At 55.9% G+C, this 23,192-nt stretch overlaps 1 protein-coding gene across 1 annotated transcript; it reads right to left on the minus strand.

Annotated features, from left to right (window-relative positions):
• Positions 1-76: 76 nt before the first annotated feature.
• ACOT11 (acyl-CoA thioesterase 11) lies at positions 77-21,262 on the minus strand. Its single transcript, XM_040626595.1, has 16 exons — positions 21,257-21,262; positions 20,727-20,937; positions 19,723-19,792; positions 15,219-15,279; positions 14,021-14,119; positions 13,431-13,566; positions 11,491-11,674; positions 10,175-10,294; positions 8,064-8,208; positions 6,473-6,528; positions 5,608-5,674; positions 5,154-5,237; positions 4,160-4,293; positions 1,718-1,813; positions 1,012-1,138; positions 77-232 (listed from the first exon to the last, which is right to left on the minus strand). Exons 1-16 carry the CDS (start codon positions 21,260-21,262, stop codon positions 77-79), a joined length of 1,752 nt encoding a protein of 583 aa, XP_040482529.1.
• Positions 21,263-23,192: the final 1,930 nt, after the last annotated feature.

Consider the following 23,192-nt stretch of genomic DNA (forward strand, 5'->3'; position numbering starts at 1 on the left):
AACACCCCTGCCTTCCTCAATGCACTGTGCGTGTGTCCCTGGGGGCAGCATGGAGGGGGAGCGGGCATGCGGGGGCCTAGAGGGTCTGGAGGCTGGGGGCCAGATCGCTCCGGTTGTCCAACAGGAACTGCTCACAGGCCTTGAAGGTGATGTAGAACTCCGAGGAGAGACCGGCCACGTTGGTGGTCACGTAGTTGAGGAAGCCCGGGGTAGCCTGGTTGTAGTAGGACACCTGCAGGATGGGAAGGGAGCCACAGTCAGGGAGGCTGGGCAGGGGGAGGGGGTGGGCACGAGGCGGGCGGGGAGGGCGGCAAGTCCAAGCCAGCACCCGGGGGCCCGAGAAGATGACGTGGCGTGTCAGCACGACCACACACGGTACTGTTGTCCTGTGCCTCCCTGACGGGTCAGCTGGGGGAGGTTCTGGAGGACAGGGGCTGGGTCTCCAGAGCCCAGCACGTAAAAATGGTGGTGCTCTAGGGTCATCGAAGCAAGTTCGAAATCAGCCCAGGGACTGTGCAGAGAAGCCCCTCAGGTTAAGAGTGTTAGGTTAGCCAACACCAGCCTTGTCCCTACCTGGGCCTGGAGGCGGGGGAACTGCAGCAACCCCTCCCCCCTCCGCCCCCTGCCCTCAGCCGCCTCCCCCACATTTTCAGTGAGCACTGACTACCCTGCTGAGTTTTATGGGCCCTGAGAGCCATGTAAAACCTTTCCAGACAAGAGAGGTATTCAAGTAAATAATGAGATGAATTTTAGATCAGAACCCAGGCCTCTGCCCTGGGCTTCCAGAGCATTTCCCAAGACCCTGCCGTCTTGTCTCTGCACAGATTAGATCATAGGGAAGGCTTGTTTCCAGCCCCTGACACTCTTGGGCTCCCCCATGCTCGAAGAGAGCCTGCAGGTGGGGCCCGGGTATGGAACTAACGGAGCCCACAGCACCGAGCTCCGGACGTGCATGTGGCTTCGGGGGTATCTGGCAGGGGGATGGGGTGGGGGAGGGAACACTGGCCTCACCTTGGTCAGTTGGTCCCCCTCTCGCCAGAAGCAGAAACCCGAGCAGAGGGTCTCCCCACGCCTGTACGCTGGTGTCTCAGGGTGTGTGGGCAGTGTGACTGACCTCATCGCGATGACATAGGGGTCTCTGGAGCCAAGAAAGGGTGGAGAAGGGCACAGAAGGAGGTGAGGGCCTGTTCTACCCAGCTCTGGCCCGGAGCCCCCTCTGCACAGACCCCCACACCAGATTCTGAGGTACATAAACTTAAAAGGCCCGACAGCTGGCGCTGCGCCAGGCTAGAGAGGAGGTGCCTGTATGTTAGCCCGGAATTTGCCAGAAGCCAGCATGGCTTCGTTGCAGATTTTCTGGAAAAGCCCTTCCACTGCAGATGCTCAAAGGAGTCCAATGCTTCGGGAGCTCATGCTTCACTTTTCTGTGCTTGTCTCTAGCAGAAGGGATGCCATGCGTCCCCGCACAGCTGGCGGCCTTGCCCCTCTAGTCAATGTGGGGCCTTCAGAGGGTGGAGGCCAAGCAAGCGGCCACGTGAGCAAGGGCCTGTCCGTGTCTGGGGCGAGGCAGCCTCGCCACCCCAAGGACAGAGACCACCCTGCCTTAGAGCACACGTGACCAAAGGGGAGAAGAGTCCCCTCATCCTCCATTTTACCCACAGCCCTGAAAAGCCAAGCAGTGCCAGGTGTCCCACTGCAAAAAGCTCTGAGTCTAAGCCGATGTCCTGGAGGAGGAGTGTCGCCGCTGAGGACAGGGCTGATGACGTGGTAGATGGCATCGTCCTCGTCCACCTGCTGCACTAGCTCCACGCTCCTGTAGGGAGGCCCAGAGCTTAGGGCTCCAGGCAGGCACAGCGGCTCCTGTGACAGCCGGCCTGGCCCAGGCCCTCCCATGCTTCAGCCTTCTTGAGCCGATGTCTGAGGGACACTCTACCCCCTACACTGCTCAGCGAGGGCCATAGGAGGCAGGAAGGCCAGGCCAAGACACGCATGAACATACACACAGGAACACACGGACATGTACACAGGCAAATGCACACAGCAGGTGCACACGCCCCACGCAGACGTGGGATGGTTTCCTGGTTACGAGCACCGGCCGTGTGCCAGGCACTGTTCGCGTGCTTTCCACATACTATCTCATTTATCCCACAGCAGCCCATGCAATAGGTCCTCTCAGTATCCCCATTGTACAGATGAGGGGCTGAGACTCAGGAAAATAACCTGCTGCAGCCACAGAGCCATTAAGGAAGCTGGGCTGAGATGTGCTCAGACTGTCAGGGGCCAGAGCTCTGCCCCTCAGGCCCAGGCACACTGCACATATGTGCCCAGGTACACACATACACATACACACACACATACACACACACACACACACACACACACACACAGGCTTACACCAATATACATGCATGCACACACAAAGACATCCACACAAACGTGTGTGACCATGTCCGAACCTGCCACCTTCTCCCCGGCTCTCCAACCCAACCTCAGAGGCTGCCTCACAAACAGGGTGCTATGGGCAGGGTGGGGGGAAGCAGCTAAGGGCTCCCTTTCCCCTTGGGACATTCCCCTGCCCCAATCCCATTAAGTATCGAGGTCTGACTTAGCCTTCAAGGCCCACAGCAGCTTGCCTCCTGAAGCCTTCCTACCATAGGCCCAACGCCCCCAACATTCACCATCAAATCACCTCCCAGCTTTGTAGAATGTCACTGCCAACAGGCTTGGGGGCACCTAGACCAAGCCTTTTTACTTTTTTTTTTTAAGATTTTATTCATTTATTTGAGAGAGAGACCGAGCACAAGTAGGGGGCCAGGCAGGGGCAGAGGGAGAAACAGACTCCCCGCTGAGCAAGGAGCCCAGTGCGGGACTCGATCCCAGGACCCTGGGATCATGACCTGAGCTGAAGGCAGATGCTTAACCGACTGAGCCACCCAGGTGCTCCTGACCAAGGCTTTTTAAAGCAATAGCCTTTTGTGCACCAAAACCTTAAATAGAAAGCCTGTGTAGAAACAGCCACAAGTAGGCCCACTCTGTAAGATAGTTGGGGGTAGGACAGGGAAGGCAATTTAGCAAAACTCAACTCGCCAGACAACCTGCTCACTGAATTTCCACATGCACAGACCCTCCTTATGGATATACTCAGGAATATAGGCTCCTCGTAAGCAGCCCGGGAGAAATGACCAAAGGAGGGTGTTGGCACAACAGAAAATGACTTTAAGGGAATTTGCAAAAATACCAGTTTCAATTTCAACATTCTCATATTAAATACTGAAATTTTGGCTGTTTTCCTAAGAACAGATTTATCTCCCTTGGCTAAATTCAGGAAGAAAATATTCACATGAAGAATCAATAAATTCAGGGAACAAATGTATTCATAGGAATAACATTTATATTCAGTAACTCACTACATTCAAAAATAACAAATACATGCACATATCCCTAAGGAGAGCTGGCAAACCAGGCAGACTCATCAAACTGGCCATTCCATTAGTTCCCCTGAAGCTGGGAGGGGGCCCACGCCCCCCCAGCGTTGTAACCTCTACCAAGTGGTCCCTGAGCCTCCTAGGGGGCTCCACAGAATATGGTTTGAAAATCACTGATCTAGGGGCGCCTGGGTGGCTCAGTCGGTTAAGCGTCTGCCTTCAGCTCAGGTCATAATCCCAAGGTCCTGGGATCGAGCCTGATGGTGGGCTCCCTGCTCAGCAGGAAGCCTGCTTCTCCCTCTGCCTCTGCCCCTGCCCCCACTCGTGTTCTCTCTCTTGCTTGCTCTCTCTCTCAAACAAATAAAATCTTAAAGGGAGGGGAGCAGGGATTAAAAGAAAATCACTGATCTACCCCAGACTGCAAATGCATGACCTACACCTCAAGGGACTTGCCCAAGGTCACAGAGCCAGTTGGGCCAGAAACAGGACTTAAACCCAAGCCTCCAACTCCAATTCCAGGCTCAGTCCCTTCCCTGAGGGTTCAGAATGCCCTTGACTCTGACACCCATACAACACATAGCTACAGACACCCCACGCCACCGCCCCGCATGCCCAGCTAGAGGCCAGCAGGGGCTGAGCATCACGGGGGATGGCTCTGGAAAAGACATGTGCGGCCCAGCTTTCCCACCAGGCCTGAGCAAAGCAGCCCACCCCGCTGGCACCTCGGCCCTTACCGGTAGTGCTTGTCCCACTCAGGCCTCCGAAGCAGGTCTGAGAGCAGCAGGAAGGCCTGGGTGGTGTCCACGTGCACCGACATCTCCATGTGGAAGGAGAGGAACTTGTCTTCCTCCAGAGTGTACAGGCGGACCTGCATGGGACAGAGGGCAGCCTCGTTCCCGCGCCCCCTCCCCGGGCTATGCTGCGGGATGGAGTGGGCTGACTCTGATGCTAGAGGCCAGGGCTGCAAGCTCAGCGCTGCCACTGACTTGCTGTGTGACTGTGAAAAAGGAACTCAACCTCTCTGAGCCTTAGTCCCACCCCCTTGAAAATGGGCTGTTGAGAGAATTCAGCACAGGTGGACAGGAGCGTGCATGAGGAAGCAGTGACTAAGGCAACAATGGAACGGGTCCTCAGAGCCAGGCCCCTGTTGAAGTGCCTAATATCACAGGTGGGAAAGTGACTCTCCCCAGGGCACAGGCAGAACTCACATCTTTCCTCAACCCAGCCTTGTGCATTGGCCCTATCTCTGCAGGGAGAAAGGAGGAGACGGAGGGAGGAAGCCACAGGGCAGAGGACAGCAGAGATGAGGGGTTGGGGGCCAGATGGTGGGTGGGCAGGAGAGAAAGATTTGGGGGTTCTCCACTCCAGGTCCTGTGGGAGCAGCTGTGTTTCTATAACTGGGCTGGTTTCACAGTCTCATCCAATTCCTTTTAAGAAATCCCCTTTTGGGGCCACCTGGGTGGCTCAGTCAGAAGCGTCTGCCTTCGGCTCGGATCATGATCTCGGGGTCCTGGGATCAAGTCCTACATTGAGCTCCCTGCTCAGCGGGGAGTCTGCTTCTCCCTCTCCCTCTGCCCCCACCCCCACTCGTGTGCTCTCTCTCTCGCCCTACTGTCTCTCTCAAATAAATAAATAAAATATTTTTTTAAAAAATCCCCTTTTGACACAAGCGGTTTGAGATCTGCTGCTTGAGGTCAGCCGCCTCTGCCGGTGGGTGGGGTCAGCTACCTGGTTGACCTCCGAAGACAGCACCCAGTTGTCCTTGGCCACGAGCATCTTCAGGGAGGAGACATTGTTGTAACTCAGGCACACCTGGACAGAGCACACGGAGGAGCCTCACCTGCTTGCCTTCCCCGGCAGCTCTGGCCCGGGGCCACGCTGGACCAGGGGACAGGACATTGGGCCGTGAAGGGGGGTGGGTGCCGGGCCCTGGGCTTTGGGACAGGAGGCCCAGCCTCGGGCAGACTCGCTGTGTGACCCTCTTCTCAGGCTCTCAGCTCTCTCCCGCCAAACAGGGACAGAGGAAAGCCCTTTGCCAACTGTACCAATTTTGAGTCAGGACACAGTATCCTGTCCCCTCAGGCCTACTTCCAAACCCATTCTGACAAGAACGGAGAGTCAGGGTCCCCACCCGCCCCCATCATGGGCCTGTGGACTGTCCCCTCAGAGAGGAAGGCCTTACCTGGTTGCTAGGGTCCCAGGGGACAGACAGGGGCATTTCTGCCTGTTTACAGGATACGATGTACTTCCTGGGAGAGAAAAGAGGACAACCATGGTCCCCGGGTAGCCCACGTCTTTCAGAAGACTTCGCTCCTGGTGCTTAGCCCAGCAGCGGGGCAGGGAATCCTGTCTGGCCAAGGAGACGGGCTGGGCACCCAGAAAACGGGAGCTAAGAGCATGCAAACTCGTTCAGAAGCAGACTGAGGCCGGGGTGGGGTGCCGGGGGAAGCTCGGTCCCCACGCCCTCGCTGAGCAATTGACTCTGGCTAAAGCAGCTTCGCCCTCATGCCTCAGCAGTGGGGGTGGGTGTCGCACCTGCCTCATGCGGTCGTCATGAGCATGGGGGGTCGGCCTATGGGACGTGCTCCGTGGATGCACACTTCTCCTATTCGCACAGAAGGCAAACCCCAGTGTATTTCCCGCATTTTCCGGTCTGGCAATGCTTCGGCAGCAGGAGTTCACACCCCGCTGTGTTTCTCGAGCAACTGCCTCTACTCTCGGGACCCTTCTTCATCTGCCCAACACTCATCAGGGTCCATGGGAGGAACCCAGGATTCAGAAGTGGCCAGATCCCGCCAGGTTCAAATTCTCCCTCTGCCCATCATTCCTATCGGTGTGCCCATGGCTGCCTAATCCGTCTGTCCTCAGTGTCCTCGCCTGGACTATGGGCCAGGAAGACCGCCGGGTAGAGAGGTGCGTGGACGTAAAGGGCCCAGCCCAGCATCCAGCACAGGGGCAGCACTGAAGGAATGCCGGTCCCTGGGGCCTGGGGAGCAGGCGGACAGCCCTGAACCCGTGTCCCCTCCCACCACCCAACCCACACTCGCCTGTCCAGTCGGATCTTCTTCCTGGCACTAGCCTCTCGGTAGCGCCGCTCGCCATCCTGGGGAGAGATGCAGAGACAGACTGTGGTGTGGGCCAGACGAGCGGCTTATGCCCTCCTCCCCGCTCCCACTCCCATGTTGCTGTCTGCCCCCCAAGGCCCGAGGAGCCCCTGCAGCCCTAACCTGGAGCTCAGGTCTCATGGGGGCAGCTGCAGGCAAAGGAACCCGGACAGGAGAGGGCCGAGGCTCTGAGCTCCAGCCCCAGCTTCCCCCAGACTCTCTGACTGACTCTGGGAACACCACCTGCCCTCACTGACCTCGGCGTCCTCCTCTGCACAAAGGGATCGCAAAGGGCACAGACATTCCTGGGCACTTGCTGCTACCAGGCACTCTTCTAAAGCACCTTCTGTGCAGAATGTCAAGTCTTGCCACAACCCTCTTGTCCCCATTTTACAGAGGAGGAAACTGAGGCACAGAAAAGTGAGTGGCTTGGGGCGCCTGGGTGGCGCAGTCGTTAAGCGTCTGCCTTCGGCTCAGGGTGTGATCCCGGTGTTCTGGGATCGAGCCCCACATCAGGCTCCTCCACTAGGAGCCTGCTTCTTCCTCTCCCACTCCCCCTGCTTGTGTTCCCTCTCTCGCTGGCTGTCTCTATCTCTGTCAAATAAATAAATAAAATCTTAAAAAAAAAAAAAGTGAGTGGCTTACCCAAGGTCACAGGCGTAAGAAGTGGGGCCAGGAACAGAACCCTGACGGCCTGACCCAGAGCTCACCCTCTTAACCACTGCTTCTGATGTCTCCCCGCTCACGAGCATCAACCAGCACAGGCTAGGACGCACTTGTGAACTGTTCGCCACCCCTCGTCTGCCGGGCTCCTCCCACCCCCGGCCCCTGCCAATGCCCAGCTGCGGAGTGGGGGGTTTTCACAGCCAATTCTCGGCCCTGTGAGGCAGGCAGGCAGGGCAGGGGACCTTCCCAGAGAGAGGGAATGCCTCTCCAAGGTCACCCCTCAGCCCCCTGGAAGGAAGCCCGGAACTGGCCCACAGGAGACCCAAGATGGCATTTTTTAAGAGACAGGCTTTGAACCCAAGCCCCTGACTCTTGTCCTTATGCCTCTTGCTCTCCTGTCACCTCCTGCTAAAGGCCACCACTTACTGAGTGCCTACGGGGCTTAGTCAGGCACAGGGTCAGTGCCCCTCAGGCACCCCGCACAACGTCCCCGTGAGGCAGGAGTACAGATACACCTGCTTTACAGGCGGGGACTGGAAACTTGCAGAGGGCGCCCACTAGACCGTGGCAGAGGGGAGTTCCAACCCACTTCTGACCCCAAAGCCTCCTCCAATTCCGCAGGCTCATGAACGCCTGTTACCACCTAACTGAGCTAACTGTGCATGGCCGAGTTCTTTCAGACAGACCCAGGCGTGCCTGCCTTGCACAAGGGGCATCTCTGGGGGTCACAGGGCACTGCAAGCTGGCTGTGTGCCGGCAGAGGGGCAGGGCTGAGCCCATCACTCCCTGGCTGTGTCAGAGACTAGCAGGCCCCACCACCCCAGGCAGAGAGGGAGAAGAGCTGGTGCTGGGGCAGGGCGCCACTCACCCCAGGCTGGGGCTGAATCCAGGGCAGTGTCCGAGGCTGGTCATCCGCGTCCAGGACCACGAAGGTCATGAAGGCACTGTTGATGTGCCGCCGATGGGTCTCGGCCTCCTGGCGGTAAGCCTCCACGCACACGCCCACCTCCATGCTGAAGGAGAGGGACGGCTGCTTCCATGCTGGACGGACCTTCCTGAGCCCGAGTCCCCTCCCCAACACACACATACACGCACATGCACGCACGCACACACACGCACACCTGTGCACACACGCACACTCCTGCAGCTCTCCCAGCAGCCCAGCTCAGAATGCCTCTGGTAGGAAACCCGAAACTGTTCCCTTTCCTCAGTGTTTACAGAGCACTTTCTACATGCCTGGGCCTGTGCTAGTCGCTGGGACCACAGAAATGAGTAAACTGGTTTGGTCCACGCGCTCATGGGCTAACAGGTGGGGAATGGGGCAATACATAAATATATATATAAACATACACACATGTGTATATATAATATATACGTACATAATACAGCCACACGTGTATATGTACACGTATGTATACAATATGCAGTGTAAACTGCAAAGGATTCTGGAAGGACATGAGCAAGAAGGTGGGGGCGCAGACTCTACTTGGAAAAAATGTCCCTTACGCACATCTTCACAAGGGCTCTAACAGCCGTGCTCCTGACAGTTCGGTTGTTGCCGTTTCTGTATATCTGTCTTCATGAATTACAAACAAGCAGCCACCCCATTCCCCTCGCTTAGGAAGCTCTACGATCCCAGCATGCGGACGGTATGCGGAGGGGGAACCAAGACCTAGGACAGGACAGTCACTGGGCCAAGGTCACACAACAGCCAGGAAGGGAAGTTGGACTGGAAGGGGGCCTTGCCGTTCCATGTTCAGGGCCCTCCCCCCCACGGCAGCAGACCGTGCGCCGGTCAGACGGTGAGTAATGACCGTGACAGTGACAATGATCCTGCACCGCACACCTTCTCTGGCCTGCCACCCGTAAGACCGCACTGAGTCCTCACAACTATGATGTAGCTGTGGCGAGCCCCATTTCATGGACAAAACAACCGAAGCTCAAGGGGGGCGTCCGGGCGGCTCAGGCGGCTGAGCATCTGACTCTTGATTTTGGCTCAGGTCAGGATCTCGGGGCCGTGGGCTGGAGCCCCGTGTGGGACTGCACACTGAGCGTGAAGCCTGCTTGTGATTCTCTCTCTCTCCCTCTGCCCCGGTCCTCCCCTGACCCCACCCTAAACCCCCCACACCCCACCCTGCTCACAGGCTCTCTTTATCTCCCTGAAATAAATAAACAAAGAGTACAGTTATAAGAAAAAGAAAGACAGAAGAAAAAAAAGAACTGAAATTCAGAGATGTTCAGTGACGTGCCTTAAGCCACACAGCCAGTAAAAGGTGAGCCAAACTCGAAACCAGAGAGCCTGGCTCCCTCACTTTTTTTTTTTTTTTTTAAGATTTTAGTTATTTATTTGAGAGAGAGAGAGCATGAACATGGGGAAGGGCAGAAGGAGAGGGAGAAGCAGGGAGACCAATGCAGGGCTCAGTCCCAGGACCCTGGGATCATGACCTGAGCCGAACTGCAGCCACTTAAAGGACTGAGCTGCCCAGGTGCCCTGTGGCTTCCTCACTTTTAACAGCTACATTATGACCTTTGAAATCACCAACACAGATACATATTTAAAGCAAGCTTTCTCGGAGGTATCAGGATTCACTCCAAATTAAGGGCTCCGGGAACGAATTGTTGTTTTCAGAGAAAGGTGGGGAAGGATTTGATAAATGAGGGAACACTGGCAAGAGAGGGCCCTATGATGTGAGCACGCACAGTACGCCAGGCCCAGAGGCAGGAGCTGGGAAGAGAGACAGTGACACGCTGAGCACAGGGTATGATCTGAGACCGCAGGAGCCACAGGGCTGGGGAGCCCAGAGGAGGGAAGAGCAGAGCTGCATCTTGGTCACGGTGAAGGCACCTAGCAGCTGGGCAGGGTTTAGACCTCATGGGCCTCAACTGCAGGGGAAAGGGTCCCTGGCAGTTTTGCAACTGGGCCCCTTCTTGGGTCAGGAAGAGCCCTCAGTCCCAGGGGGCCCTGGTCCCGCCCCTTACCTATGCTTGAAGGCGTTGTTCACAATGGCTTTGAGCACCAGGCGGTCCCCAACTTGGGAAGGGCCCCGGAAGTGGAACATCTCAATGGCCTTCAGCGTAGGGTGGGCACGGCACAGCCGGCTGGAGGAGGCCAGGGTCGGGGAGACAGGATAAATGCCCCAGTGCTTCAGTCACAGGCCCGCGCCAGCCTCTCCCCCTCCCCCAGCCACAGAGGCAGCCCAGAACCACATGCACTGCCCACTGGCCCACCCACTCCCACCCAACCCGGACAGTTCTGCTCAGAGAAACAGAACTAAAGTCCCATTTCACAGCTTAGAACACTCAGGTCTATGCACGGCTAGCAAGCAGCTGAGCTTGAGGCGACAGATGAAAGGACAGGGCTTGGGTTAATCCTTTCCCCGTTTTCCCTTTAAACCCCAGCACCTGCTGCTTCTACTGCCCAGAAGCCCTCCCCTTACCCAAAGCTACTTGTCATTCAAGGTCTAGCTCAAGAGCTCTTCCCCGGGAAGCCTTCCCTGACTATCTGGGCTGTGACTCTCCTCTGAGATCTTATCACACACATAGGCCGGGCTGCCCAAAATGGCATTGCTTATGCACTGGGTCCCACGGGGGCAACACAGGGGAGGGACCACTTGAGCCAGGCTCTTTAGAGGTGAGGAGTAATTCCCCTGGCTGAGGAAGACATGGGTTGAAGAGGGCACTCCTGGCAGAGGGAACAGCAAATACAAAGTCATAGAGGTATGAGGGTCAGTCAGTGAATGTCAGTTATCATAGCTATAAAAAATACCCCCATATCTAGAGAACAAGCCCCGGACAAGGGCAGAGATTCTGGAAGAAGGAAGGAATTGTTTTCACCTCTAGGGAGAAGGGAAGAGTTACAGAGGCTTCGTAGACTTTAGCAGACCAAAAGGAGAGGAAGTGGCATGGGGGGTGGGGTAGAGCATGAGCAAAGGCAGGGCTGGGAATGCGGAGGATGGGAATGGCAGGGAGCATAAGATACAGGAAGCAGCAGGCAGGGCCAGGCCAAGGGGAGGCCTAGCGCCTAGCACCTAGCACCGGGCCAGCCAGGGGCGTGGCATTTCCCACGCAGGTGATGAGGACTGCGGAGGTTTTCTAAGTCGAGGAGGGAACGGCCGGCTCACAGAAAAATCCCTCCTCTCTGGCTCTCCCGGTCTGAAAGCCCTAGGTTTCCCTAACAGAACAGCCAAACTCCTGAAGCCTTGAATGCCAACACCAAGCTGGGGTTTCTCCCCCAGAGGGAGCCGGCCAAGGAAAAGAGGGAGAATGAGGGGGAAGGCAGTGCACCCGCCCCTCACCTGGCTGCAATGGTGGCCACATTCTCCATCCAGGCCATGATCTGGCCCCCGAAGGTATTGCCTTGGTGATTGGCATGGGGGGGCAGGACCAGCTCCACGCTCTCCACGCGGGTCTTCTCGGCCGGCACCATGCAGCTGCAGTCTCTGCTCTCCAGATCTGACCCAGGAAGGGCAGAGGGAGGCACTGAGAGTGCCAGCCCCGGGTTAGGAACAGGAGGACTTGGGATGCGGCAGGTGAGGTTGTCGCGGGGCAGCGGGCGGGACACCCACTTGCAGAGAAGACACACCTGGGTCTGAACCTCAGCACCACCCTACACAGGTTGTATGACCATGGCCAGTCAGGGAACCTCTCTGACCCTCAGTCTCCTCATTGGTGAAGGGCAGATGTCAGAACCAACCCATGAGGATTGCGAAGATGAAGTGTGATCGTGATTCTAGAGCGCTTGGCACCAAACTAGGAGATAGACTCTCAAAAGGATAGTTCTTCCCTCCCTCTGCCCTGACAGGCCCTGTCCTTCAGGGGCAATGGCATCAGAAGATTCTTAGTAGGAGAGGCCCAACAGTGGGCAGGGCCATGGGGGGTCAGAGAAGCAGATGCTGATATGATCCCCCCAACCCAAGGAGGTGCCACACGTCTCCCATCAACCAGGGAGAGAGACCTTATCGGGTATGGCCCGTCAGAGAGGTGGCCTTTCACTTGGCTTGCAGGCTGCTCCGAGATGCCACAGGCAGGCGGGGGGGTGGGGGGACTGAGCTGAGATCTGAAGACAGGATGGGTAGGACAGTCACAGGAAGCAATGAAGCCTTGGCTTAGGTGGAGCCGAGGGCAAGTAAAAGGTCAGCACCAGGTAAAGCTGCGTGGCCAGCCAAGGGCCCGGGTGCCACGCTAAGGCATTGGGACTAACCCTTGGGTAGAAGGGCTGTCAGGACAAGAGGGATGTGGGAGGGCTGCAGTGGATGGATGGCTCTGGGGGGATCTCAAAGACACCAGGAAGAGCCAGGCCTCCCCAGCCACAGCCCCCAGACCCCACATACATAAGCACAAGGAACCGGGAGCCCCCCTTGCCGCTTTACCGGGGCCAACAGCTCCCACCTGCTCTCTCCCACTCTGGGCAGCTGAACTATGTTTGAATTGTCCTACAGCTGCCTCCTCCAGGCTTCAAGGGAGACCCCACATCCTACCGCGCTGGAGATCGGTGAGTGAGTCCAAGGTTACCCCTCTGGGCCTTTGCCCAGCCTGCGCTCTCCGTCAGGAAAACCTTTCCTTTTCTTTCCATCTGTCAAAATCCTACCACTCCACAGGAGGTCTTTGTGTGCTGGTACAGGGCAATCTCCAAGACGTACTTTCAAGGGGAAAGAAGTAAGATACAGGACAGTGTGTACGGTATATTCCCTTTTGGGTAAAAAGATAGAGCTAAATAATACATAGTATGCTTCAATATGCAGGGACTCTTCTGGAAAGATGCCCAAAAAGGAGTAACTGGAGGGGTCTGGGTTCTGGGTAGGAGAGAGTCTTGCTTTTTATTCTATATGTATGTCTATATGCATATTATTTGCGTATGTATATGTGTCTATATATGTATTTTATATATATATACATATATATATATGTATATATATATGCTTTGTAAAGAATCCTACAGTCTTCAAGGCCATGCTCAATAGTACCTTCCCCAATACCTTGAATCCTAGAGATCCAAATACATTGTGTGGACAACAAAGGGTTTTCCTCGTGTCCTAATTCTACCTTCACAGCTCCTGGGAGCTGAGCAAGAGGCCCAAACACGCCCTTCCCTGATGGAGACCTTGAGGCAAGAGGGTCATCAGGACAGTGCGTGGACATCCCAAGGGGACTCCCTTCCTCCCTCTGCCCAGCGGGGGCTGAGGACAGAGGGGGGCACGCAGGACGCCAGCTGGCCTCCGTACCCACGGCCGCTCACCATCCTGAATGGCACAGTTGGCCAGGAGGTCCTTGATGGTGTCCGCGTACAGCAGCCGCATGCGTCGGCGCTCGGCCGCCACGCTGTGCTCCATCTTCTCCTCCTCCGTCCGCGGCGTGATCTGCTTCAGCTTCACCTGTGGGTGGGGGTGGCGAGGGGGTGCTCAGGACAGGTTTCCTGAAACAGCAGGAGGGCCTGTGCCCCCAGCCTCATCGTACACCTGGGGTTGCTGGAGGGTTACAAGTCTCCGTCCCCTCTCTATCCCCATCTTCCCGTCTCCATGTTGACTGATATTTCACTTTCGTCCTCCAAATCTCCCCAGTCCCCTTTCTTTGGCAAAAGCACGGAGGATGGGGGGGCTGGTCGATAGAACACGTAAGGGAATGGTGAGATCTGAAGAATCCCACGTGGGACACACAGGAGAGGTGGGGAAGAGGAGCGAGGGAAGGTGGCTGGGGTCTGGCCACAGTTGGGGGAAGCGTCCTCGTTGAATTCCCTGAAGCACCCCCACCTCCACCCCTCCACCAACCCCCAGCTTCACCACCCCGGTCCTGGCCTGCCACAACAAGCAGATGGGTGTAGCTCCCTACCTTGGAGAGCTCTCGGTGGGCCACAAAGGTGGCCAAGGCCTTGCACACGGTCCACTGCTTCTCAGAGCACAGGTCCTCAGAGGCCACCTGGATGCCCACCTGGAGAGGAAGAAAAGGTAGGAGGAGTGAGGAAGGGAGAAATGGAGCTCCCAACCTGAGGCTCCACCACTCGATGAGACAGGAAGGCCCACCCCAGGCCAGGACTCATATTTCTGTATCACCTACTGAGTCGAGGAGGCCAGAAAGCTGAGATAGGTTCTGATTCTACCCCTGGATCCCTGGAAAGCCTTGGGCAAGTCACTTCCCTTCTCTCGTCCTTGATTTCCTCATCTATAAAATGGGAGTGAGCATAGGGCACCTGGCTGGCTCAGGTGTGACTCTTAATCTCAGGGTCATGAGTTCAAGCCCCACGTTGGGCATGGAGCCTACTTAAAATATGAATGAATGAGTGAATAGATGAATGAAATGGGAGGGAGCATACCTAGGAGAGAATGAAAATGAGACTGTATCTAGGAAAGGACTTAAAGTAGGTAAAATGTTGGCTACATTGAAAGATAGACATCTGGGGGGTGTCCAGAGGGTACACAGAGGCAGTCAGGACTCCAGCCTCAGTGGCTCCTCAGTAACCAGTGGCCTGGCTAGGGGAAGCTGCCTGGGCCTGCCATCTACAGGTGGGAAAGAGAGTCTCTCCCCCAGAGCTCACCGAGCTCACTTAAGAACCCTGCAGCGTAGGAACCATGCTCCCATTTCACAGACGGAGAGACAGAGGCTGTGGGAGGTAAGGTAACGCACTGAAGTTCAGGGCTTTCCCTGCTCCAGCCCTGCTGCCTCCAGGGTCAGGCCCAGTGGCTGCCTTCCACACTTTCCCAAGATCACCTGGCTGCTGAAGAGGGTCTGAGGTGAGGTGTGAAGACCCAGGAGGCTGAAGGTCAAGTTTCAGGTTGGAATCTATGTGACCTGGTGACCTGAGGCAAGTCTCTTCCCCTCCCTGGGCCTCAGTTTGCCCTTCTGTGTTATGGGGTATTGGACAGGAAGATCCTTGGGATCCTCCCAGCCCTGCCAGCTGTTTCAGAACTGTGCTGCCACCACCAGGGCCCTGTGAGTGTGAGTGTGTCCAGGCTGGGGGCTGGGAAGGGAGAGCAGGTAGAAACCCCAGCCACCCACCTACCCACCGCCAGGCAGCAACCACCCCACACACCTCCATGCTGGAGTTGAAGGCCCGGTTCACCTTGGCCTTGATATTCACCACTTGTCCAACACTGGGGAGAGAAAAGCAGGAGGTGGGCCTTCCAGAGGGGAGAGAGGGAAGGAAGAGGGGCCCCAGATACTTGCAGGGCCTCTGCTGAGGGGAACTGGCAGGAGAATGTCACAGCTTACAGACCATATTCACAATGGCAATGTCACTGAGTCCTCAAAGCAAGCTGGCGAGATAGCATTAGCCCCTCATTTTACAGGTAGGGAGGTGGAGGCATGATTTCATTCATCTCCCCCTTGTGCAGTGAACGCTCAAGCTTCTCTTTGCTTGAGGCTCAACAGTACCCCCTCAGGCACCTGCCCCGCCCCTCTGTCACTCAATAAGGTTCACCCTCCCGACACTTCTTCCAACAGATGGGCCTGGCTCGCCCACAATCCTTAAGCTCCCCTGGGGCCAGGATCATACCTGTCTTGCTCACCATAGACCCCTGAAGGCTTAGCACACGGCACAGGGTAGGCCCTCCATAAATAGTGGCCTACTGAATTAATGCATTCCACGTATATTGAATGCCTACTAAGTACAAGGGACTATAGACAGAGGGTGGGAAGAAAAACGGAAACATGCAAAGAATGCCTACTCTGTGCCAAGCAGTGTGCATTACCTCATTAGAGCCTCCAGATAAGCGTGACAGGTAGGTTGGGGGGGGGACTGAACATCAGAGAGGGTAAGCCAGGAGGAGGAGGAGCCAGACAGGGGCTGGGGCGACCTTGAGCAAGTCCCTTCATCTCTCTGTGCCTTAGCTCACAAACATAGACAGCACAGTTGCGAACTTCTTCCTCAAATGCACAGCCTCCTCCCCAAAGCTAGGAAGGGTCCCTTCCAAGGGGCCCGCCTGTCAAGGGGCGGCAGTGGACACAGTGGGAAGAGTCACGTGGGCCTGGGCTCCAGTCCAGCTCTAGCATGACGGTCACACTACTGAGCTGCGTGACCTTGGGTGAGTCACTTTGCCTCTCTGAGCCTATCTCCTTGTCTGTGAAGTACTGAGATGCGTGACTACTGAGGGTCAAGTGAGACGGGGTGTGACAGAGCCAGCACCAGGCCCGGCCCCACAGCAGGAGCTCCATAAATAATAGGAGCCCACGTTCGCCAAGGACTTGTCCATTTCTGTTGTCAGCAGTCCTAACAGGCATGGAAGGGACTGTCATTTCTAGGAGACGCACGCTGACCTGTGGAGGGAAGAAGTACCATGATGTCTGCAACTTACTTTCAAATAGTTGAGAAAAGAGAGAGAGAAGTATGTGTATTTATTTATCCATATACAGATAAAGCATATTTAGCCAAAAAATGTTAACTCTTGAATCTCACTGGTGGTGATCATTGCACTAGTCAAGTTTTCTAGAGTGTTGAAAGTTTTCATGATAAGAAATTAGGAAAAAATTTCCATGATCCCTAAAATAAAAATAACAGTCTATTTTCTGTGGTGCTAAAAAGAGAGATATTTATGTCTCTTCCTCCTCCCCCTCCTCCTCTTCCTCTTCTCCCTCTTCCTCCTCCTCCTCTTCCCCCTCTTCCTCTTTTTCCCCCTCCTCCTCTTCTCCTCCCCCTCCTCTCGTTCCCCTTATCCTCCTCACTAGCTTCCCCCAAAGCCAGGCAGACACCCATTTGGACTCCTGAGCTCCTCTTCCCTCCTGACTCTTCCATCGCACAGCTCAAGCCCAAACTGGCTCCTTCCTAGGGTCACTGCCCAGCCTCCAGAGGGGCACCCTCAAGTCTCTAGCTCCCCAACGCACCCTCTGGGTATTCTTCATATCACAGAGAGGCAGTTCCCACAAACAATGTGAGCCCCGTGCAAGCCCTTCCCCAGGACCAATTTACTGGCAGGGGACAGAGGAGCATATTAAATGACACCACAGTGATGCTAACAGCAAAACCCAGATGGTGGAGAACTTGAGAGGGCAAATGACCAGGTCTCCTCCACAAATAAATTCTGAGGAAAAAGGAGAGAGATGGTGAGGAGACAGGGTACTGGGGGAAGGGTAGCATCTATAGATAAAAAAAAAACTTAAGAGGGGCGCCTGGGTGGCGCAGTCGTTAAGCGTCTGCCTTCAGCTCAGGGCGTGATCCCGGCATTCTGGGATCGAGCCCCACATCAGGCTCCTCCGCTAGGAGCCTGCTTCTTCCTCTCCCACTCCCCCTGCTTGTGTTCCCTCTCTCGCTGGTTATCTCTCTCTGTCAAATAAATAAATAAAATCTTAAAAAAAAAAAAACAACTTAAGAGACACAGCAACCAATTGCAACTTTATCTGCATCTTGACTTGAACAAAAAACAACTATAAAGCAAAATAAAATAGAAACAAAATCAGGAGACAGTGCGGGCCCCTGAATGCTGACTGGCTATTTGACGTGCGTGAGAAATTATTGCCAATTTTGTTTAGGTGTAGTAATGACGTTGAGGTTATGTTTAAAAGGAGTTCTTACCACTTAGAGATACATTTTGAAATATCTTTAAATGGCTAAAACCAAAAACAAAGCAAAAAACCTTCTGCAGGTTTCCTCAGGGGCAGCCAGGCCTTTCCTGGTCACCAACCTTGCTCCTGACCCATCCCCAGCTTGCCCTCCTTCCCAGGATCTTTTCTGGCCTCCCCTCCTACCCACACCCTCCTTGGCCCAGACTCACCTTCACTCTCTGAGTCCTGCAGCGGGTCCATTCACCACGCAAGTCCACTCCCTACCCCCAGCCCTCTCCTCCCTAGCTCCTCTGAGTGCCAAAACCTGTGATGGCAGCAGAGATCTAGAACTGGCCCAGACACAGCTCCCCTGGCCTTCAGAGTGTCACTACATACGGTGTTGATGGTACTGAAGCCAGCTCGAACACCTCCTCCAGGAAGCCCCCCATAACTCTATGCCATTACACTCACCCCTAGACATATAGAAAATGTGGCCCACGGGTTAAGAACAAGAGGCTCCTGGGTCCTCCACTAGCTGTATGACCTTAACCAAGTTATTTCATCTCTCTGTGCCTCAGTTTCTTCATCTGTAAAATGAGGATACTGATAGCCAGAACCTCGTAGCATTGTTCTGAGGATTAAATAAGCTAACGTATTAAAAAGACATTATAAATAATGCATCAATATTAGTTCATTCATAGTGACAAAGGTACTGTACTAATTAATATGTTAATAATAGGGGAACTGGGTGTGAGATATGTAGGAACTCTCCATATGATATTCTGAGATACAACTTTTTTGTAAATCAAAAATACTCTAAAATAAGAGATACTTAGTGGGGTGCCCGGGTGGCTCAGTCGTTAAGCGTCTGCCTTCGGCTCAGGGCGTGATCCCGGAGTTCTGGGATCGAGCCCCACATCAGGCTCCTCCACTGGGAGCCTGCTTCTCCCTCTCCCACTCCCCCTGCTTGTGTTCCCTCTCTCGCTGGCTATCTCTCTCTCTGTCAAATAAATAAATAAAATCTTTAAAAAAAAAAGAGAGATACTTAGAAAAAGTGTTACACAGCTGACTCATTTGTGAGAGGTCATTATTAGCAAGACAGGTACCCCTTTGAATTGAAATTATGTCTCTACATCTGCCTCCCGACAAAGGGGAGCTCCTGGGGCACAGGGACCATGTTCCAGTTGACTTTGCATACCCCAAACTCAGCATGGGCATTGGTCCGGAACAGGTGCAAGTAGTGACAAAGTACCAAATAAATGAAGACAGGGATTGGCCAAATTTTCTCCTTAACCACAACATGCTGGGTACCCAGAAAGCCATGAATCAGCCCTTGGTGTCTGATGTCCTAGGCACTGACAGTGAGTTTAGGAGCAGGCCTGGAGGCCAGAACACTGTGTGCAGACCCTGCAGCCTGTCCTGGGCTAAGGGCTTGGCATGCTCCTCGAGTCCCAGCAAAGCTAAATGGAGGCAAAGCTCAGCACAGGGTGATGCAGAGTTTTCTAATCAGGACAGACATTTTAAAACACAACCACAAAACAAAAAACTGTGAGGTAGTGAACTCCTCATTCCCAGAGGTATGTAAGCAGAAGTTGAATGACCCAAGCTTCTGACTCAGGCTTTGCCAAGGGTCCTTGCCTAGGAAACTTTCTATGGTCCAATGACCCACGACCCACAGAGAATGTCCAAGTTTGAAAGGATATGCACCAATTAAGTCTAATCCCTTCCATTCGGCAGATAGGAAAACAGAGGCCCAGAGAAAGACACTGGCTTCCCCAAAGTCCCACAGCACCCCATGATGCTGCCTCAGCAACGTCCAACTGCAAACCTGGCCGTGAGAACCCACCCCACAGCACCCAGCAGCAAGCCAGCTCCTGGTCCATGGGTCTCCCAGAGCCCCTGCAGACAGGCCTGTACTCGCTCCGCAGAGGCCCTGACAGTAGAGTCAGGTTCCAGGGTTCCAGGCAGCTCACAGGCCGACCAGGTAGGGAGATGGAGGAGGGGCCCTGGCTTCGTGGCGGGCAGACCAAGGGGACCAAGAAGCAGGAGGGGCCACTTACCTAATGGTGTGCTCAAAATAGATATCGTCCATGGAAGCGGTGACGCAGGGGCAGCCAGCGTGCCTCTCGGCTGGCGTCGGAAGAAAGCCGTGCGTTAGCAGTGTGCCCATGTCACCAGGCCTCTGAGCAAATGTCAGGTGGCCTGAGCTAAGGCTGTGCCTCCTGGCCTGCACCCCCACCCTCCTCTACTTTCTTCACCTCGGTTTCTACACCCTGACCCTGTTTATTTATCCGGGTTTTGTCTGCCTGGTGTCTCTCCCTGATGGGAGCCTGCAAGTCACTTGAGGCCCAGGAGTTTTGCCCATCTCATTCACTGCTGGGCCAGGTCGAACAGTGCCTGGCCCACGGGAGACACCCAGTGAGCAGCTGTTGAATGACTGAACGATCCCCCTGGGCTATTCTACTCCCCAGCCCTCCCAGGTGCCCCGCCTCTGCCATGGGCTTCACCCACCTCCTTTCCTTGCCTGAGTCACTCCTACCCTGGGGACTGTGCTCACCTCCACCTTAGTCCCTCCGGAATCCGTCCCCTGCCCCCAGATCTGTTCTCCCACAGACCCAACTCTGCCTCTTGCCCAGCCCCCATCAAGCAGCGCCGGGGGGCAGGGGTCACCCGTCTGTGCGCCCACCGGACTGCGAGCTCCCTGTGGGTGGGAGGATACTCAGACTCCACAAGGAGCGAAACGAGCTCACTTCAGCTCCCCTCAGCTCAGGAGGGCAGGCAGCCGTGGCCCTGGCTCCCGGCGCCCTCAGGCCCGTCGGGGCGGCCCCGCTGGGGCAGCACGGTGCAGGAGCGGGGACCCACGGGCGCAGGCCAGCCCTCACAAGTGGGGGCGTCTGGGGGTGAGCGGGGGGGTCTGAGCTGAGCTGGGGGGGGTGTTGCAGGCAGGGGGAACAGCAGGAGCCAAGAGCAGAATGAGGACTGAGTGCGGCGCTGGGGGGGACAGTGCCCGTCGCTGACAACCGCGGGGCCCCGCGGAGGACGCCGGTGCCCGGCAGAGGCTCACCGGACAGGCAGGCGGTGGTGTCGATCCACTTGAGCAGCTGCCCGACGCTCAGCTCGCCACGCTGGTTGGTGTGGCACGGCAGCACGAGCTGACTCATCTGCACCTCCGTGGGGTGCCGGTAGCCCTCGCCGTCAGCCATGGCGCCGTGGGCGGTCTGCGCGCGGGAGGCCGACTTGCGGGACGTGCAGTTCGAGAACACAGACGCGATGCCCTGGGGGAAGGGGGGGCGGCAGGGTCAGCTCAGGGCAGCCTCTCCCGGCAACGCCCGTCCTGCGACCTGAGTGCCACGGGGGGAGCAGAGAGCACCCCGGGGCCACCTCCCCCAGACCCCAGCTCCAAGAGTGGCCACCATCCTCCAGCCTAGGCTCTCAGAGCCCCGGGGGTTCCCTGGATGCCACTTGTGCCCAGTTTCCTCTTGGCCACCAACTCCCTGTTAGCAGGACCTTGGCTGAACTTGAGGGAGGGGGAGGGCAATTCAGTCCTCCCTTCTGCTTCTGGGCCAGCTGCCTAATGTTCTGCCCCAGACTGACCTTCATTCTCTATGCAGGGAGGCCTAGTGAGCCCTCTCACAGTCAAGTCTAGGGATGTGTTCCCAATAAAGTGTTCCCAGAAGCAGCTCCTACTTCAGCTCCCGAGCGCCCTTCCTCGGGCTCCCTCATTCTTCAGATGACATCAGAGGCGCGTCTCCGCTGGGTGTTCATCTGTCCCTAGCACTTGGCTTTCCTGACCGGGAGGGCTCCGGGCCGTCACCGACCAGCTGTCTGATCCAGGCCGGTGCTACAGCAGCTGCCAGCTGGAGGAGCAGCAGAGAAAATCCTCAAACTCATGAACTGGAGGTGGAGCTTCTGCCCAGGGCCCAGCTTGCCTGTCCCCAGGCGGAAGGGATGGGGCATACGCGGCACTACCTTGGACGGGCTGGGATGAGGAAGGGGGCCTCCTGTCTGCCTGGCCTGCTCTCCCTAACAGGCTGTGAATGAGAGCTGAGTACACCTGCCTGTGGGAGGACCGACGTGAGTTCCAGCTCTCGTGGCCAGTGTCACAGTCACCGCCAACGTTTACATCACGCTTACTAGGCATCAGATACTCTTCTAAGCACTGTGCATGTGCAAATTCCATTGTATCCACACAACAAATCCCTAAGGTGGGTTCATCGCCACCTCACTCTACAGGTGAGGCTCCAGTGAGTGCCGGAACCCAGCTGTGACCCAAGGTCTGGCTACAGAGTCTGAGGTCCTACCCACGACACCATGCTGTCTACTCCTGGGGCTGAGATGAGTCCAGGGCCCTGGGCCTGGACTCAGCAGCGACCAGTGCCATGACCAACACTGACCCTGCCACAGCTACAGATGGGGACAAGGATGGCTCTCGTGCTGGGGTCTGTCCTCCTTGGATAATTTCCCCCACGAGGCTCCCATACCTAATTCGATAAATTCAAAACACACCAACGTGACTTGTTCAAGGTCACTAACCCCCAAGCAGCAGAACTGGAATTCGAACCAGGCCTGTCTGACCCAGAACAGCTTATGGGTTCCCAGAGAGGCAGCTCATTCCCGAGAGCCCCTGGGTAGAACGTACAGTGCTCGGCATCAAGGAGAGCGATGAGGGCAGCCCCAGGAGCACTCAGCCTGGAAAGAGGCCTGCGGGGTGCCAGGTTGCCAGGCTTGCAGGCTCCTGCAGGCAGCTGGCAGGCCACTGTGGTCCAAGCGGCAGGACCTGTCACCATGGTAACCACTGCCAAGACATTTCCTGCCTGTTGTCCATTGGGGGCCTGCATAGATGTGGCTGCGTGGCTGCCTTTCTGGGTGTGGGAGATGGTGGAGGGAGGAGGCGGAGAGACTCCAGTTACCCGTACTCTTCCCAAACCCATCCCACAGCCAGGAATTCTGGGCAGAACATTCCAGAAAGGAGCCACAGAGCAAGCTAGGGAAACAGGGGAAGCAAGATGCAAAGGGTAAGCAGCCCGGAGAAAGAGAGCAGACCATACGGGATCTCTGGGCAGTTCCAGGCATGCACACAGGGAAGCCCTACACAATGTCCCTGCTTCACAAACTCATTTTCACATCTACCACCCCACTGGATCCCCACAAAGAGGGCAGAGGGTGAGGACCGCTGACCCCATTTTACAGATGTGGAAAGTGAGGATGGGAACAGCCCTAGACTGGCAGGTGGGACACCTAAGTTCCAGTCCTCCCTCTGCTTCTTACCTAGTCGGTCTCTGCTCTCACCAGCCTATTTCCTGTTCTATGAAAAAGAGTCGCTACCCTCCCATTGGATTCTACAGGCCTGGAAGAGGCAGGATCTTTGCCTGGTTCATTCAGTCATTCATTCATTCACTGAGCACTTCCTCTGTGCCCCGGACCAAACATTCCCTCTGAGAAGCTCCTACGCTAGTGCTCGTGCTTAGAAGGGCCCAGCACACAGTAGGATCTCATCAAAGGTTTGTGGAGGGACGAGCAGAGACAGACT

Source organism: Ursus maritimus, unplaced genomic scaffold, assembly GCF_017311325.1.
Source record: "Ursus maritimus isolate PB19 unplaced genomic scaffold, ASM1731132v1 scaffold_12, whole genome shotgun sequence".
Lineage (NCBI taxonomy): Eukaryota > Metazoa > Chordata > Mammalia > Carnivora > Ursidae > Ursus > Ursus maritimus.

Bases quoted from the DNA above. Each gene is read 5' to 3' on its own strand.
- ACOT11 (XM_040626595.1), bottom strand. The intron at 10,295-11,490 runs GTGAGGGGCGGG...GGCCTCCTCCAG, and splicing joins GTGGCCACCATTGCAGCCAG to CCGGCTGTGCCGTGCCCACC. The intron at 4,294-5,153 runs GTAGCTGACCCC...TGTCCCATGCAG, and splicing joins TGTCTTCGGAGGTCAACCAG to GTCCGCCTGTACACTCTGGA.